At 35.2% G+C, this 20,479-nt stretch overlaps 1 protein-coding gene across 7 annotated transcripts in view; it reads left to right on the top strand.

The window, feature by feature from the left end:
- LOC144957297 (uncharacterized) overlaps nt 1-20,479 on the top strand; it is a 128,680-nt gene that overhangs the window by 25,370 nt on the left and 82,831 nt on the right. For 4 of the 7 annotated variants that reach the window (XM_078888410.1, XM_078888412.1, XM_078888413.1 and 1 more), the window contains exons 2-3: nt 17,510-17,851; nt 18,978-19,216. In XM_078888410.1, the coding sequence (XP_078744536.1) occupies nt 17,542-17,851; nt 18,978-19,216 (549 nt within the window). In that variant the 5' untranslated portion in view covers nt 17,510-17,541. Of the gene's footprint in view, nt 1-2,332; nt 2,368-12,455; nt 12,901-17,509; nt 17,852-18,977; nt 19,217-20,479 lie in introns of those variants that run through there. The other 3 variants (XM_078888407.1, XM_078888409.1, XM_078888408.1) reach the window with 3 other exon arrangements.

Here is a 20,479-nt window from a genome sequence, read left to right as displayed (position 1 = left end):
AGAAGAAGAAGAAAAAAAAGAAGAAGAAGAAGAAGAAGAAGAAGAAGAAGAAGAAGAAGAGAGAGAGAGAGAGAGAGAGAGAGAGAGAGAGAGAGAGAGAGAGGGGGGGGGAGAGATGAGAGACAGTTGGGGAGGGGTTGGGGATTTGAAAAGAGATGAGAAAAATATGAGATAAATTCATTGTGTGTTTAAAATTATCTCCATATAAAATTATAATATCGCCTAACAGGCGTCATGTCCCGTCCTACATGTTAAATGTTGCTGTTGACCAGGGACCCCTTGTAAAGCGCTTTGAACACATTTAGTGGATATTGCGCGATATAAAACTCAATTTTATTTTTAATTTTAAAAAAATTATTTCCAACCCCCATAAGGAATAAACGTCAAACCGAAATCGTAATCAATAATTTTTCGCGAGGTTTACGTCAGACGTGATACAAAGAGTTAAACGTGTCAGGACCTCAATTAAATTGGAATGGAAGACCGTTTTCAATGAAACACTTTTCATGTTTCAATAACGTCGCATGCAGTTTGAAACTTTTCACAACAAGACACATAACAGATATATATATACATTCAAACACACAAAAATGCACAAACACACACACACACACACACACACACACACACACACACACATATATATATATATATATATATATATATATATATATGTGACCCTCCGTCTCAAAACGGAATTATGTCGGGATGATTCAGACCCCAGAAAGTGAATTTAGGGATGGAATGATGAGAAATTGTAAAGCAAGAAATAGTATTTATACTCCAGCATGACGTAGAGAAATTAAACCCAAGATTGATATTTGTGGCTATGAATTCAATTTCCCTAACCGAGTGTATCCCGACATAATACCGCTTTGAGACGGCGGGTCACATATATATATATATATGCAATCAAGTTTTAATATACTATTTTAAAACACCCTATTAATATCCATTTTATAAATCAACTGTGTAAGAGGGCAAAGAAAAACGGATATCCATTTGTTATCGATTTAAAATATTAGAATCCTTTTACTGGCCCAGGGAAAATAATGATTAGTCTTTTTGTGCTTTGGGATTATGCACCTCCCACCCACAAAAAAATACAAAAGACAAAAATAAATCCGACTTATTTTCTAATGTTTTCAGGCAACTTATTTACATTGATATCTAACAATAAGAAAATACAAAACAAAAACGTGAGCATTTATATAGCGCAATATCCACTAAACGCGCTAAAAGCGCTTTACAAGGGGCCAGTAGCCAATAACAACAATCAGCATGGAGGGTGTGACATGACGTCTGTTAGGCGATATTGTACTTATTTTCGGAGAGAGTCAACATTGTTTACGGTCATACTTACTCGAGTACGATGAGAGAAGTGAAACGTAGGAAGTGTAGGAAAGAGGGTATGGAGGAGGAATATAAAAGGAGGAGGAGGAGGAGGAGGAGGAGGAAGAGGATGAGGATGAGGAGGGAGGTGGATAATAATAATGATAATAATAATAATAATAATAATAATAATAATAATAATAATAATAATAATAATAATAATAATAATAATAATAAATAATAAAATAATATAAAGTAAGAAGAAGAAGAAGAAGAAGAAGAAGAAGAAGAAGAAGAAGAGAAGAAGAAGAAGAAGAAGAAAGAAGAAGAAGAAGAAGAAGAAGAAGAAGAAGAAGAAGAAGAAGAAGAAGAAGAAGAAGAAGAAGAAGAAGAAGAAGAAGAAGAAAAGAAGAAGAAGAAGAAGAAGAAGAAGAAGAAGAAGAAGAAGAGAAGAAGAAGAAGAAGAAGAAGAAGAAGAGAGAAGAAGAAGAAGAAGAAGAAGAAGAAGAAGAAGAAGAAGAAGAAAAGAAGAAGAAGAAGAGAAGAAGAAGAAGAAGAAGAAGAAGAAGAAGAAGAAGAAGAAGAAGAAGAAGAAGAAGAAGAAGAAGAAGAAGAAGAAGAAGAAGAAGAAGAAGAAGAAGAAGAAAAGAAGAAGAAGAAGAAGAAGAAGAGAAGAAGAAGAAGAAGAAGAAGAAAGAAGAAGAAAGAAGAAGAAGAAAGAAGAAGAGAAGAAGAAGAAGAAGAAGAAGAAGAAGAAGAAGAAGAAGAAGAAGAAGAAGAAGAAGAAGAAGAAGAAGAAGAAGAAGAAGAAGAAGAAGAAGAAGAGGCGGAGGAGGAATTGACAAGAGCATAATTCTTATAATTTTTACATTATTATTTGGTTACGATATCAATATCGATACAAGAATGCGATATGGTATTATTGACATCCGCGATCGATCGATTGGAAAGCAATCGAAATGATAGCCTAGATCAATACAACAGTTTAGGCCGACCGTCCACACAATCTCATTCAAACGTACTCGGCGAACTTCCGTGAGAAAACATCTGGAGATATTCATTGTTTTAATCGTCTTTGAAGTGAAATGCTAATAATGGATGATCTTATTTACTCGTTTCTTATGTTGGTCGTGATGATCATACGAAAAATATGCGAATTCAGTGTGTTCTTGATATTTGGATTAGCATAGATTTAAAGATAAAGAGTTAATATAGAATTACTAGATAATCTTCTTCTTTGATCTTGGTGGAGGACTTTATTTAACCTTTTCAGGGCGATGGTATTAGTGTTTATTTTTGTTTGTTTTTGTTTTGATGTTTCTTTTGGGAGTTTTACAGTGTTTGTGACATATTAAGTTCATATCAGCGTCTTTTGTGTATAACTTTTAATATGATTTCCAATTATCATCGATTTGAATTCACTGATTTTTTCTCTCTACGCGTTACAAGAGAACATGACAAAATATTTCTTGGTGTTAAAATGCGTTCAGTACATCTGGAATATATTATATTTTATCATCCGAGTAATATACATATAATAGTAGGGGATTGTGGGTTGTGGCACAAAAGATGTATTTTTTTCAAGCAATATATATATATATATAAAATATAATATATATATATATATATATATATATATATATATATATTCTTTTGAAAATGCTCTATGCAAATGCTATTTATTTATCTATCTATCTATCCATTTTTCTATCTATCTATCTATCTATCTATCTATCTATATATCTATCTATTTATCTATCTATCTATCTATCTATCTATCTATCTATCTATCTATCTATCTATCTATCTATCTATCTATCTATCTATCTATCTATCTATCTATCTATCTATCTATCTATCTATCTATCTATCTATCTATTATTATTATTATTATTATTATTATTATTATTATTATTATATTATTATTATTATTATTATTATTATTATTATTATTTTATTATTATTATTATTATTATTGTTATTACATACGGGGATTTTAAATCTGGAGAACACGTTCAGTAACAAAATATATTGACTCAATGTATGAATTAATTGATACTTAGGTTTGTCCCATGTCTAACCAACTGCCTTTATCTGGTGCCTTAATAGGATTTAAACTATAATTAGAATGACGGACATTTATATGTTAATTTGTAGATTTAGCAATTTAAACTAAACAAATGATCGATTAAATAAAAATTAATAAATAGATAAATATAATATAAATAAATAATAAAAAGATAAATGAATAAATAAACAAACAAAAAAAATAAATAAATAAGTCTAAAGTCAAAATGTGTTGGGAAGTTAGAATTGTATGAAGCTGTTGAAAGAAAATACGAACACAAAACGATCTACATCAGAGAAGGGATTTGTATTTTAATTCAAATGTTTTTCTTTTAGCATAAAACCCAATTTTAGTCATCTTTTTAATTTGACACATCACCGTTTGCAACGATTAGTCACATATTCGGCAAAGGCAAAAATCATAACGATAATAATGGAGAGGCCAAATACTATAGATGAAAAACAATATATCTTTTTAAACATTTGGCCGGAAAACGCGACCTTCATATATGAATCGATTTAAATAAACCTCGTCTTGGGAAAAAAATACAAACCTCTCAATCCTGGGATTTCGAGAGGAGATGGTCATTTAAATCGATGGATATTTGGAGGACACGTTTTCTGGCCAACTTTTTAAAATACATGTTTTGTTCAGAGTGCGCGAGTTGAGTTTAAGCGCCATAAAATATTATAGTTGTATTATTATTATTGGATTTGTAATATTCGTTGTTTTCTTTATCGCTCTAGTAATGTTTCTTGTTTACTCCCTTTGCCTCAATCTCTTCCACGCTCAAGTTCTACTCCTTCCCCGCACCCCCCCCTCTTCCCCCCCCCCCCCACAACATTCCCGCCACCACGCTCACCCACTTTTTTTGGTATCTGTCTGTCTGTCTGTCTATTTATCCATCCACCAATCAATCAATCAATCAATCAATCAATCTATCTATCTATCTATCTATCTATCTATCTATCTATCTATCTATCTATCTATTATCTATCTATCTATCTATCTATCTAATCTAACTATATCTACCTTTCTATATATATATATATATATATATATATATATATATATATATAATCTATTTATGTATATGTCCGTCTATTTCTCCATTTATCAATCAATCAAACAATCAATCAATCAATCAGTCTATCTCTCTCTATCTATCCACCCATTTATATATATATATATATATATATATATATATATATATATATATATATATATATATTCCCTCTCTCATTCCTCCGTCTCTCTATATATATCTATCTCCCTCTCTCTCTCTCTCCCCCCCTCTCTCTCTCTCCCTCTCTCTCTCTCTCTCTCTCTCTCTCTCTCTCTCTCCCTTTCTGCCCTTTCCTCCCAGGTTACTCTATATCATCCATATCTATTTTGCCATATCAATTTATTCTGATGTCGACGACGAATGACGTTTGATTCGACGATTTTAAAATCCACTATATAATACAAGACATAAATCGGTATTCAATGCATAGAAGACTTCACCCAGAACCAAACGCCCAGGATAATTGATTGCATGACGTCTAGGGCTGTGGCAAATAAATAATGCTATTCCTGACAGGACCATGTCAGTGTTAATATCCTCACGGGATTTAAACTGTTACATCAAAAGCCGCGGCAAATGTAATTAAGATATGTTTTTTGAACATTATTTTTAACGTAAAAGAAGCGCTAGAATTGTAGATCAACTGAGAGAAAGAGAAAGAGACAGAAAGAAAGAGGGAGGGAGACAGGCAGATACAAAAAAAAGAGAACGAGAGAAAGAAACAAAGACATAAAGAGAGAGAGAGAGAGAGAGGGAGAGAGGGAGAGAGAGAGACAGAGAGACAGAGAGAGACATACCCACAGATAGAGATAGATAGATAGATAGATAGATAGATAGATAGAGAAAGAGAGAGAGAGAGAGAGAGAGAGAGAGAGAGAGAGTGAGAGAGCGATACAAGGTAGAGATATATAGATAGAGATAGGGAGAGAGAGAGAGAGATACCCACAGATAGAGATAGATAGATAGATAGATAGAGAGAGAGAGAGAGAGAGTCTGTGTGTGTGTGTGTGTGAGAGAGAGAGTGTGTGTTTGTGTGTGTGAGAGAGAGATAGAGACAGATAGAGAGAGAGAGAGAGAGAGAGAGAGAGAGAGAGAGAGAGAGAGAGAGAGAGAGAGAGAGAGAGAGAATGTGTACAATATCAATTATCGATTTCGATAAGAACCTAATCGGTATTGTTCATACCTCACAATGCATTTTGGTTGGTGATGATGTCGTAGTAACGCATATTATGATCTCAACGTGAATCGAGTTTGAACCCTTATTAGACCTCCTTGCTCCTTCACCGATCATTTCAACAAGTACTAAATAATACGTAACTGGTTCACTCTACGGAGATCAAAAAGGTGAAACTGACTGGATATCAAAACCTCAGCTTTCATATAGGGCAACATCCACTAAACTTGCTCAAAGCGCTTTACAAAGGGCCCCTAGCCAACAGCAACACTTAACATATAGGCCAAATTGCATTTTTTTTCCGACAGAGACAACGCTGGTAAAGGCCAGGTACATCTGAGTGCGCTTAGAGCGGGACTCGAACCCAGGACCTTCCGAACCCAAGACCACTCCACTTAACCGCACATTTCTATACTCTTATACTGACAACAAATCCTAACGCTTATTGACTGAGACAAAAGTTTCTCTTTGTCTAATTTAAAATTCCATTTATTCGCCTTGTCTTTATCGAGAAAAGACCGTGATAATCCAGGCGTCAGCCGCAGAAAAGTGGCGCAAAATGAACGATAGGGTCTTAATTTCTAGCTCTCGAATAAAAAGCAACAAATAAACAAACGAGATTCTGGCAGTAGTATTTAAACCTTAGTCCCCGAGTGGATTGTATCCTCTTATCCACTCGGCCATCTCGCCCTTCTTAGAGCCAAGATTGGATTTTCTCTACAATGACATCACATCTTACAATTTTTACCAAAGGAGCAATGCCCGCAACACGATTCGGATTGAGCCCCGAACTGTACTAGTCACCACTCTTTGTTGGAAAAAAAATATTTTGTAATAAACAGATGAGAAAAAATATCGTTTCTTTATTTTAGCGTAAAATACATTTGGCAAGGAAGACTGATGATTTTGAATTACATCCACTTTGAGCGAGGTAAAAGCCAATGATGTGCTTATCATAACTAATTAACAACGCCACTAGCACATTATCTCATTCATCTGTAGTGTTTCATTCATCTTATTTTGTTGATAAAGGGTAAACCCGAAACGTTGATTTGATCTGTTTTTGTAATAAAATTGAAGCTTACATTCAATTTCATAGTATTTAATTCTTCGAGCTTCGAGCAGCAACATTTACATTATCATAACTAATGAGTTTTGTTTCCTTTAGAATGAGTTGCATTTGTTGTATTCAGAAAAACAAAATACAAACTGTCAGAAGCCAATACACCGTAGCTCCTTGGTGATTATCAATAAATTAATATTGATGACAGAGCTTTAGATGATTAAAAATATCACACACACACCTCCACACACACACACACAAACACACACACACACACACACACACACACACAATCGCATCCCACGGTCCTTCTGTTATCTCATGTTTGTGATAAATTGAAAATGTCGAATAAATGGGTTTCGAGAGCAAGATAATGTTTTTGATGTAAATAAAAAACCCACCAACAACAGCCAAACAAACAATCACCCATTAGTTAACGTTAACTTTGAAATAATTTCAACTATTGCTATCTCTAATTCACATCGAATAAAAAGAAAGCAAAATTGTTTTGTAAAGAGATTATTTGAGTTTTAAAAAGCATTTTTTATCTGCTGGGTAAGCCTGCCATTTTGGGAAAATACTGAAAAAGATCGGTAAGGAGAGAGTTAAGCCACTCGACTTAAGAGTGAATATTCCTAGCTACAAGTTGAGATGGTATCGAAAGCGTACTATTATATAAAAAAATATATGCCCAACAAGTGACTATGCAAGAAATGGAAACGTTTCCATTTTGGAGAATAAATGAGGCATCATGAAAGCATGAATCATGATGAATATGTTCGAATGTACTGTATAAACATTCGTGTTTATCTATTAGTTTTAACCGCAATGACAAATTAAGAATCTTATTTATTCTGAAATTTTATTTAGACTATCTTTAAAAAAAAATGTTTACTATAGATAGAATGAAGTTGACGTCACTCGGGTCTTTGTTATTGTTTTTTGCCATCCGCGTTTATGAGCAATTCTCACTAAACTGTATTAACCAGACTTTAAACGTTAAAGGTTGCACATAGTTTTGTGTGTTGGTCCGTTATACTTCCGGGTGGCAACATTGTGAGCTTCTTGGCCAAGCGCACACTATCTTTAATCAAGAGATGGCTGTATGAATGAATTTCAAATATTTCCAATGGAGGAGACACTGAATGATATGTTCACTCATGGGTGTGGCTCACTCTCAATTCGTGTATAGATGACGTGTTGCTTAGTGTGTTGTGTATTGTGTAGCGATAACAGATTATATTGTTGATGATAACGTTGCCGTCATAGTAAATGACCATGTTTGTGTGATAACACAACGGTAGATAATGGTTGAGTGGTCAAAGATAAGGCGTGATGACGCTGCATTTCTTTGGGATGGGGTGGGGGGTTCTGTTATTGTTGTCCAGCCAAAGATGAATAGGTCTTAGGACTAAAGATTTAGTTTAACAGCCAGGTACTCATTTTACACCTGAGTACGGTGAAAGAATGCGAGTAACGATCCTTTTACCCATATACGCGCCGCTTGGGGCTTGAACCCAGGACCTTCCGACCCGAAGGCGAGTGTCAAACAGCCGCATTGTACAATGAAAAAGCAAATATTTTAAAACAAATAATAAAAAAAAGAAATCATTCAATATGAATCAAGTACAACAAAAGAAATGGGAAAATATGCTATTATTGAATGTGGTATTGATATCTATAAATTATTTGTAATTTGAACGAAAAACTACCATCAAGGTTAGGACAGGAATTAATCGGGGAGCGATTAAATAACAACAATAAATAGTAAATGAACAAATGCATAATTTGTAAGGAATATGAACACATATTGAAACAAAGGAGAGGGAAAAAATATACTAGTATGTGGCGAATAGAGTGTAAACGATATTTGTTCATAACCTATCGTGTACAAAAATCGATACAAATTACATGACCTTATTTGATATCGATAACCTATTACTAGTGTTGCCAACTGACACACTAACCCATTGCTCATTTCAAGTTTGTAACTTTCTATTATCTAGATCACTTTCCTTGCGTGCTAAGCAGGAAAACAATTCAAACAAAATTGCATTTTTATGACCAACTTGTATCAATGTTCATTTATTGCAAAATTTAATATTTATTATTAACCCTCTCCTTACCACCCATTGGAAAATCGTCACATTTGTTACGATCCAACCAGCACTTTTATCATTCTGATTTCTTTTGTAAATCACACAATTTAAAGAAAAATAGCTATAAAAGCGTGACACTGCGTTGTAGAGTTCATTTTGTTGATCAATATTACGCATAGAATGTATTTGTTGCTTTCCTGTTTGAGTAAGAAAAAACTATTTTTGTGATGGGTGGGTGTGAGGGTTTTGGTAAAATTCTAAAAATGGCTGGTAAGGAAAGGATTAAGCAAAAATCCGTCCTTAAAAACAATGTGGGAAAGAAGAAAAAAGAAAGAATTAAAATGATTTGAAGTGATTGAAACAAAGTAATATCACTGTTATGGCTTTCTTTGTGAAAACGCTTAGAGCCAACTCAGACTAAAGAACGGTTTTTATAAAGCTTATTTAGTCGATTTACCCATTTTGTGATTTATATTATGACCTTTTCTGTGTTGTCTTCTGGCACTTCTGATTCATTTCATTTCTTGTTATTATGACCTTAGTTAAAGCGTAAAAATGAATTTAAGCGTCTATAATAGAGATTATAAGCATTTCCTAAAATCGATATGAAATTGAGGTTTAAATAATTTAAATATTGATCACTAGATACTAAGTATTAAGTCATAGGCTCGAAGTAGGGGAAACAATGCTCAATAGGATTCAATAGTCTGATGTCACGCCCGCCAAGGAACAAGCAGCTTGGTTCTAAACAAAGAAATTCGGTACTTTTTATTTTTCATGCTGGCTAGAACTTTTTCACATTCATGTGATCAAAATGTATAGAAGTCAAAACATGATCAGATTTATAATGTTTTTCTCCTCTGGATACACTTTTATCCTCGTCGGAGAAGTATTTCATATGGGCCTCCGCCATTGTTCCGATAGTTTAGAACCAGTTACTAAGTTACTATGCGTCATAACGAGGGAAGTGACGTCATGACTGTTGAACACTATTTAGTTTGATTCACCCTTCGATTGGGTGAAAATACAAACTTGTCACTACGTCATCTCCAAAATGTCTCTAGTCGTAAGTAAAGCTACCAGTTTATTTCAATAACACTGGAGAAAAGCCCTTGGATTCGGGACAACGAAAAGCAATTGAAATTATGTTTTGCTTTCGTACTTAGTGATGTAAATGTTGCTGTTCGAAGCTTGAAGAAGTAAATAATTATGTGAAAATGAATGTAAGCTTCAATTTAATTACAAAACAGATCAAATGAACTTTTCGGGTTTCCCCTTTATCAACAAAACAGGATGAATGAAACATCACAGATGAATGAGATAGTGTTGTCACCCAGGTGCCGAAAAAAATATGATGGCGTTAGTTTTTGGTATGATTTGACAAAACCACAAATTAGATTTTTCGATAAAATCATCACTCATAATACATACAAACTATGTCAATTGTAAACGCCATGCAAAAATTTAGTGACGATTAGTCCAGTGGTTTCGGAGCCTTAGTGTTACTAAAAATTCATTTTGCTAAATATATAATAAGATAATATATAATCCTTTTTTCCTTCTTTCTAAAACAAATGATTACTTTGTTCTACAAGTGTGCAAGCTCTCTCTCTCTCTCTCTCTCTCTCTCTCTCTCTCTCTCTCATACACACACACACACACAAACAACCACACACACGCACAGATTTGAGAGAGAAAGAGAGAGAGAAAGAGAGAGAGATAGAGAGAGAGAGAGGGAAAGAGAGAGAGAAAGAGAGGGAGAGAGAGAGCGAGAGAAAGAGAGGGAGAGAGAGAAAGAGAGGGAGAGAGAAAGAAAGGATGGAAGAAAGAGAGAGAGAGAGATAGAGAGAGAGAGAGGGAGAGAGAGAGAGAGAGAGAGAGAGAGAGAGAGAGAGAGAGAGAGAGAGAGAGAGAGAATCTTGAGTAGTTCCAAGTCGTCAAAATAGCGGACCTTTATTTTGGTCACCCGATGGAATATGTGACGTTCGCGTCTATATGGTATTTTGTCGGAATGACCCTGCTGAAGAAATTAGAGTTCAAAGTCAAGCCAAGAAGAATAAAGAATTTTTATGTTGTTCCAATTTTAGCATACAAAAAAATTGAGCTTTTGTATAGCGCAACATCCACTAAATGTGCTCAAAGCGCTTTACAAGGGGTCTCTAACCACCAGCAACATGTAACATATAAAACGAGACATGACGCCTGTTAGGCGAAATTACAAATTTCTCCGACAGAGACAAGGCTGTTAACGACCAGGTACTCATTTTACACCTGAGTACGGATAGAGGATTCAACTATGCGCTGAGCGAGGCTCTAACTCAGTACATTCCGATCCAAAAGCGAGTGTCATACCGCTAGACCAAACAGCATGCAAAAGTCACTTTCCTAAAATGCATTTATTCTAAAGTAGAATTTCCTAAGTTAAGTAAAAAAATTCCATTTTCAGCATCAATATATAATCGTATTGAGATGATTAGCCACATATTTGTTAGCTTTTATTATTGATTTTTGTCCACCCGACTTTTGTCCAATCGTAAATGGACACGCGTGTCCGATTCTTATGTTGCTTTTTATCTTTCGTGTAACACTTAAGGAGTGAGATTTTAGCTCGATCAACAGTCGAGTTCGTCTGATATTTCATGATATTTTTATTTGGTAATCTTTTACGCTGATATGAAATCATAAATATAATTGGAATTTGCTACCTACACCAAAACGCAATGTAAATGTTGCTGCTCGAAGCTCAAAGAAATAAATAATGTGAAATTGAATGTAAGCTTCAATTTAATTTACGAAAACAGATAACATTGACGTTTCAGGTTTTCCCTTTATCAACAAAACACGATGAATGAGACACTACAGACGAATGAGATAATGTGGTAGTGGCGTTGTTAATCTGAGTAAACAAAAAACATTCATGAATGTTTCATTCATTCTGTTTTGTTGATAAAGGGAAAACCGGAAACGTCCATTTTATCTGTTTTCGTATATGAAATTGTAGCTTATATTCAATTTCACATTGTTATTTATTACACCAAACGCAGCAATCGTCAGAGGGGAAAAAAACCCTGTTGTGTCGTCCATAATCTTTAGAATGTGATGCAAGCTTATCAAAAATGAAGTACTTGTACTTGTAGCATCATTGGTTTTTATTAAATTCTAATTCAATTCTTTTTTGACATAGAATGAATTCAATACCTTCATTTTGAGATACAAAACCACTACCACGACTAACTGGACGTATTTAAAACCCAGTTTAGATTGATTGAACAGGGTCGCAAAACCGCTACCACAAATAGACGTGTTTCAGACCTAGTTTAGATTGAACAGGGTCAAGTTGGGAGTCTGTGCTTAACCAGTTAACTGTCGTTCTCTGGGTAAAAACGCTTCAAAATTTGGGCCAGAAAACTCGTTCTTCAACTATCGATCGATTTAAATGACCCTAATCTTGACAAAATCTTCTCAAAGCTGGGACTTCCTGAGGTGTGAGTGCTTTTGCCGAGACCAGGGTCTTTAAATCGATCAATATTTAAAGGACAAATTTTCTGGCAAAACTTTTTTTTAATGCATGTTTACGCAGAGAACGACAGTTAACTGGTTAATAATTCTACAATTCTTAGGTTAAAAAAAAATTCCCTTTATTCATCCCATAGGGGAAATTTGTCTCTAGGATCTATTCCAAGGGAAGACTGGAATAACCTAGGCGTCAGCCGCGGTGCAGCGCCGCAAATTGAGCTAGGGCGAGGGGACTTGCTCAAGGTCACACAGCGCAGTGGCAGGTGATCGAACTCTGTACCTTTCGGGTACGAAGCAAAGAACGTACCGCTGAGCCACGCTGCCCCCTAAATATTAATAACATTCGCGGAGATCTATAAATGTGTGGAAAAACAAACAAGTAAGATGTTTATTGAATTTGAGTGAGTTTAACTATGTTATATCTGCAATCTCGATATTAGAGTTTTGGGTGTAGTAAATGTGAAATCGGTTTATAAAAGTATCGTCGTGCAGGAAGACCCATCATCATGACATCATTGGATTTCATACGAATAAACCCGATTGGAGGGAAGGAATTAAGAAATGTTGTCACCAATTCCACGGGTAAGATTATATTTTTACGTATACTCAATGTTCACAAGTATAACGAAAATTGTGGTTTTGTTTATAGTGAATGCTAAGATGCTAAAATCTGTGGACTGTAAAAATAATGTACTAATAAAGAATACCAAACACGGAATATTTCGGGCACGTGCTCAAAACTCTTCTGCCGTCTGTCCTTATATAACGTGATGTGTTCAAGTTTTTACCGTTGTTGCTCTTTGCTGAAGACGGGTTTCGAGTTCGAAACGTTTCGTATTTTGTAGTTTGTTCTTTTTAAAACGCTGTTAATTTATTTGTTATTTATATTATTTATTTTTGGGTATTAGTTACCATTGCTGAAGTTGAGAATATTTTTTGTAAGTTTGAGAACTATATTTCTATTTTCACAATATACATAGTTTTTATCTTTTCTTTATAGTTTTATGGCAATGCTTTAAATCTGATTACATATTTTTTGTTGGCTTTATTAAAAATTGATTTCTAATTAAAATGATTACAAAAGAAAATGTGTTTCTTTTAATGTTTCAATTTTAATAGAGTGTTTTCTAGTCCAACAGACAAAATCATTCATTGTGTATTATTCTATCGTTCAAATGAAGTCGGTTTTTTCCCATGGCGTCAGATTTCAGTTTCTCATAAAATTAAGTATCATATCCATTTCCAAACATACCGATGACATAAAGAAGGAAAAAACTTAATGCTCTTGATTAGATTGGGTGAACTAATAAAAGTCATTGACGACCTGTATTTCTATCTGCCATGACCATCCTATATCACTTTATCAATTGTGATGTTTGGTAAGAAAAGGATCAAAACAAACATGAATGAATGACACCATATTGGCCTTTATAATAATAATAATAATAATACATGACATTTATAACGCGCATTTTCATCACTGGGTGATGCTCAATGCGCGAAACAATAATACAGTGACATTATTATACAAATGAAACATTATACAAACTACATCAACATAATATTATCATTATACAACAATGTAATAACTAAACATAAAGTCATTAATACAAGATATGTTATAATACATCCACATGCTATGTCAAATACGGAAATAATATAAAATAATGATATAATAACATAAACTAAATTAACATTCATATTGGGGTCAAATTACAAAGATGCATTAATCAAGATGTGTTTTAAAAAAGAGATGGTGTTTTAACTTTGATTTAAATATTGATAAGGACTGCGCTTCTCTTATTCTTTTAGGAAGAGAGTTCCAGATGGAAGGTACGACGTGACTGAACGATCTGCCGCCGTAAAATTTATATTTATATTTATTTGTAACAAATAATTTTGTAGAATCTAGTGCAGAACGTAGACTCCTCGTTGGCTTATAAGTTTCTAAAAATTCAGTAATATACAATGGTGCTTGATCATTAAGGCACTTATAGCACAATACTGCTAGTTTGAATTCGATTCTCACTTTAACTGGTAACCAATGCAGCTCATACAAAAGTGGCAACGAGTAGGATGTTATCTTCTTTCTTAAAATCAATTTAGCAGCCGCATTCTGGATACTTTGAAGGCGTGATATTTTATCGTTGCTTACATTCGAGATTAACGAATTACAGTAATCTATTTTAGATAGTATGAAAGATGTTATTAGTTTGCCTGTTACTTCTCTTGTTAGGAAAGGTCTAACTGAAGCAATTCTTTTTAATCCTATTGTCAAACGTCTACATAGAGAATCAAACTGTGCCTGCATAGTCATATGTTGATCTAGCATTACCCCGAGGTTTTTCACACACGTTGAGAGGTTAATTGTGCACCCATTTATATTTAGAGTAAACTTCAGAAAATCATCTTTCAAAACACTTTTTCTACCACACACCATCACCTCTGTCTTTTCATTATTCAGCTTTAACTTGTTAATTTCCATCCAGCATTTAACATCTCTAATACAGTCTTCAACACGGGTAATCAATGATGGGATATTACTAGGGATATCGCTTACATAGATCTGAGTGTCATCAGCATAGAAATGATACATTAATTTATTTTTAACAAAAATATCCGAAAAAGGTTGAGTATAAAGAGTAAAAATAACAGGACCAAGGACAGACCCCTGCGGAACGCCGTAATTTAGAGGAAATGTTTCTGATACTGCGCCATCGATCAGAACCGACTGAGATCTTGATGTTAGGTATGATTTAAACCAACTAAGCGCACTGTCTCTTATTCCAAAAGTAATTTCTAATCGTTTAATAAGTATCTCGTGATCAATGGTGTCAAATGCAGCCGAAAGGTCCAACATAGTCAATAAACAGACATGATTTTTGTCAATACTATTAAGAATATCAGTGCATACTTTTAAAAGGGCAGTTTCAGTGCTATGATGTGATTTATAGGCAGATTGGAAATTTTCACTTAAATTATTTAGATGGATATGATACAAAAGTCTTTTTAACACAATGCGTTCAAGCACTTTGGATAGATATGGAAGGTTGGAGACAGGTCTGTAATTTTTCAGTTCGTTTACATTTAGATCGGTCTTCTTTAATAGTGGTTTAACAATGGCACGTTTAAACGAGTCGGGGACACTACCTGAGACCAACGAATTATTTATAAGTTCAGTTATTGTTGGTAACAGTTCTTCAATACAAGTCTTAAGAATACTAGTTGGGATGGGGTCTACTAAGTCACAATATTTTGATGGGCTATCTAAAATGGCTGACTTCACTTCATCTTCAGTGGCTGGATCGAAAACATGTAGTGGCGTTCCATGGAATGGTCCAAAGCTCGGTGACGATGATGATGATGTATTGTCAATGTTTTCCCTAATGGATTTTATCTTGTCGTGGAAATAGTTGGCAAAATTTTGAGCTAGTTCGGTGTTATTTCTAGACCCTGGAAGGGGTGTGGATTTCTTACTGCCAAGAAAGTCGTTTGCGGTGGAAAACAGTTCTTTGCAAGATGTAATGCTTTGAAATTTTTCGTTGTAGTGGGCCTTTTTTGCGCATGTGATGGCGTTATAAAGAGCCGATTTAGCTGCTTTGTATATATCCTTAAATACCGTTAGGCCACTCTTTCGCCATTTCCTTTCAGCCTGTCTCTTTTTTCTCTTTAATTCCTTTATCTCGGAATTGAACCATCGCGAGTGTGGTCGATTCGATACGACCCGACGTTGTGGCGGTGCCTCACTGTCAATAATAGATCTCAATACTTTGTTGAAGTCGTTTATATTTTTAACCTCATTTATGACGTCACGAATGCTATCTTGTAAACCACTGATATCAATTTGTCTATAATTCCTTGTTGTTATGTTTCGTTTCGGGAGATCAACTTTCTTTAATGCGATATCCACAAATAAAACTTTGTGATCGGATATCGCTAGGTCAACAACTTCGGTCTTTCTTATTCTATTACTTGACACAGGGGAGATGACCCAATCAATTATGTTGCCGGCCTGGTGTGTTGTCTCGGTGATGTGCTGGTGTAAATCGTTGTCGTGTAGGATTTTCTTGATTTTGGTGACTGTCGGAGAAGTGGAATTAAAATGTATGTTGAAATCTCCAATAAAAATATATGGTGAACTTTTAAGGTTGAAGTCTAAGATATCATTTTGAAATTCAGCTACAAACTTAGTATTGGATGTATTCGGCGGTCGATAGATAGTAATGATGGAGAAAGTGGTAGAGTCGGATTGGAAGGAAAGGCATGCAGATTCGTAGTTTTCTCTTGTAAGAGGAGTGAAAGTGGTGTTGGTGATAGCAAGACTATAAATAAAGGCAATACCACCCCCTTTTCTCCCAGGTCGTGGTAGCGATTTCCAGGTATGCGTATTGGGACAGGCGGTGGTAATGTAGTGGTCATCCTGTTTATCCTGAAGCCAGGTTTCCGTAATGCACAATATATCAATATGACGATCTATAATTAGGTCATGGATCTCGTGACATTTGTTTTTTTATGGATCTTGCGTTTATGTGGACGAGTAAGAGGGGTGGCCTGTTGTTGATGATGGTTAAAAGATTGCGCGGTCTTTTTGACGCTTTTTAAAATTTCTTTTTAAAATTTTTTAAATTTTTAAATTTTAAATTTATTGCCAGCTATTTTGTATACAAATTGCTAGAGAAACCATAAAAGTAGGGGTATTGAAAATCAAAATGATTTATATTTTTAGCAATAAAGAAAATTAGACCTGTCCTATAAATATCCTAATGAGGAATTAAATGATATTTCTCAACAAAGGATTACATCCTAGAATCAGAGTACTTTTTCAAAATTGCACAGAATCGACTTTTACCATCACTTCTTGTATTGGCTTTGCTTATTTAATGACGGGAACTAGTTGGATCTGACTCATAATAATATTGACATTGATAGAGAAGCATTGACGAAAACAAAAATGAAACGAGGAGTACATGGGAAATATGTGGAACAGCGGAATAACTGCTACTATAATCTTTAATGGTTGTAGTTTTTCCTCTGTCCTATTTATAGAGGAAAAACCTAGACCGCCGCTGACATCGCTTAAAAGAGGGGGGAGGGGCAGTTCCAAAGGTTTCGAAAAGTGAACATTTGTGGTTGTTGTACCTCTCTACTCTTCAATGATTTCATTATTCTTTCTTTGATTTCCCGATTCCAGACAATCATCTCCACTTGCCGCCAATCGTCACCATGGAGACGGCCCAGCGACCTGCCATTCCCGCCAAAAAGGACAGTTTTGTTCCCTTGAGGCTCGGGCCGGTGAGCCGAGCCAAGACTTACATGGACAGCTTGGCTCCTCCCACAACGACGTATGACAACTATTCCAGAAATAAAACACATCACGGAGGTCGTCTGACCACGCCTGCCCCTGAAGCTCATGGCATCTCCAGGAAATACCCAAGGATTATTGTCAGAGATGCCCAAGGAAGAACGTTGGACACGTTCACAACTTTGCAGGAAGCCATCTATAGAGCCAGCTGGAATAGGAAGACACGAGGGGGTGAGTCATGAGTTTATAGATATTGTCAGTGCCTGCATTAATTTAAGGGACAGGCTGGCTGACGGATGAGTGAATGATTTTAACCAAAATGAAAATAAATAAGAATATTAGGGGCTCAAAATCCATATTTAGCCAATAATAATAGACAAACAGCAAAAATAAAACATTAATACATCACACACTCACGCACACACACATACACTCACAAACACACACACACACACACACACACACCTATATATATATATATATATATATATATATATATATATATATATATATATATATATATATTATTGCAGTCTACCTGTATTTGAAGTGATGCATTTGTGTTGGGTATTTTTTTCGTTGTTTCTGAAGAAGGGTTTTTAGCCCGAAACGGTCCCTGTTTGGCATTTTTTTTGATTTACTGTTAAGCAGCAGGTTCATCCAGAAATGATGATGATAATAATAATAATAATAATAATAATAATAATAATAATATAATAATAATAATAATAATAATAATAATAATAATAATAATGATGATGATGATGATGATAAATACAAAACTTATTATCGCGCTTTACCTCGTCTAGACAGGCACTAAGCGCTTTTCATTGACATATAGATTCGGAAATACACAAACACACAAACAAGCAAATCATTCATTGATTACATATTATGGGATTAGCGAGTTTTTAATTGTGTTTTAAAAGTTTGAAGGGGTGAGGATGGCATCAGAAATACTGGTAGGCAATTCCAACCTTAAATGATGTGTTTGAGTTCAAACCTTAATTCTATCCTTACCAGCTATTTTTAGAATTTCCCCCGAAAATTCACACCCACCCGACACAAAAATAGACTTTTCCCAATCAAACAAAAAAAGTAACAAGTGCATTCAAAACAGAATGTTCTTCAGCAAAATGATGTCTACAACACAGTGTTTATTATTTATAGCTGGAATCAAAGCATTTCTTTAGAATTTTTGATGTACAAGAGAAATCAGAATGAGAAAATTGTCTGTTGTATCGTAACGAATGTGACGATTTTCCATGGTTGGTAAGGAGAGGGTTAAAAAGTTTTGACGTGACAGTTCATAAATACAAACTTGTGGTTATCACATTTCCCTACCTTTTCCTTCCAGAATGGCCCAAAACCCAGTTGGAATGGCGACTTCCAAAAGCACCAGTTCCTTCCAAGCCAGACTATACGAGGGCGGGGCCAAGATCGGTGACGTCACTTCCCTTCGATTCGACACGGCTTCGAAGGGATTTTGTCACTAGTCTCAGTGATAACGTCCGAGTGGCTACGTCATCGAGCATCCCCAAGTCCAGCACACACATCAACTTGACCACTGACGTGTTGGTCAATGTCCCCACTCTGGTAAGAGATGGCAGATATAACTGGGTTGTGAGATTCTACACTTTGATTTCATGACATATTTTACTTTCAAAAGAATAGTGATAATGTCCGGCTATGTGGTCTAGTGGTATGACACTCGCTTTCGGATCGGAAAGTCCTGGGTTCGAGCCTCGCTCGGCGCATAGTGGAGTCATTGGAGAAGGCTCTTTACTCACATTCTCTCACCGTACTCATGTGTAAAAGGAGTACATGGACGTTAACAGCGTTGTCTCTGTCCGAAATTTTTTTCTCATATCGCCTAAAAGGCGTCATGTCCCGTCCTACAAGTAAAATGTTACTGTTAGCACGTTTAGTGGATATTGCGCTATATAAGAGCTCAATTTTAAATTCAATTTAAGAGCATTTCAACGATCTCACTATGTTCAATGTGTACAAACTGTTTTGACTCAAATATATTCAGTCAGAGTTATCCGTTAATTGTACCAAATCTCATCATGGACAACGCTCAATATCTGCCTAACTTTGAAAACAAAAAGGACTTTTAAAAAATTTGGCCAGGAAACTCATCCTTTTCAATATTGATCGATCAAAATGATCCTTATCTTACAAACTCTCAACTCTGGGATTTCAATCAATATTTAAAGTACGAGTTTTCCCTCCCAAATGTTGAAACGTGTTTTATTTCAAACTATGTATGACAGATATTAAATATGTCTTGTCTTTGTTACATGACCAGGCACTGGTCTGCGCGACCATATATGTCTCAATGGCTTTGTTACATGACCGGGCACTGGTCTGCGCGACCATGTATGTCTCAATGGCTTTGTTACATGACCAGGCACTGGTCTGCGCGACCATGTATGTCTCAATGTCTTTGTTACATGACCAGGCACTGGTCTGCGCGACCATATATGTCTCAATGGCTTTGTTATATGACCAGGCACTGGTCTGCGCGACCATGTATGTCTCAATGGCTTTGTTACATGACCAGGCACTGGTCTGCGCGACCATATGTGTCTCAATGGCTTTGTTACATGACCAGGCACTGGTCTGCGCGACCATAGGTGTCTCAAGGTTATTTCTATCCAAGTTTATTCTCCACTACTCGTTCATATGTCTAGATAATACAATACTGCAGCAATCAAAAGCATCAAATGATAGAAATAGTTCTATTATTTTCCCCCATTTATCTTATCAAGCCTTACTTTTTATATAACATAATCAGTCTAAAAGGACCGGGGTGAAATGGAATTTAAGTTCTAAAGTACAGAATTTACGTTTTAA

Source organism: Berghia stephanieae, chromosome 11 (genome assembly GCF_034508935.2).
Source record: "Berghia stephanieae isolate SIO BIC M18660-M18661 chromosome 11, UCSD_Bste_1.3, whole genome shotgun sequence".
Taxonomy (NCBI): Eukaryota; Metazoa; Mollusca; class Gastropoda; order Nudibranchia; family Aeolidiidae; genus Berghia; species Berghia stephanieae.
This window is presented reverse-complemented; position numbering and strand designations above follow the sequence as displayed.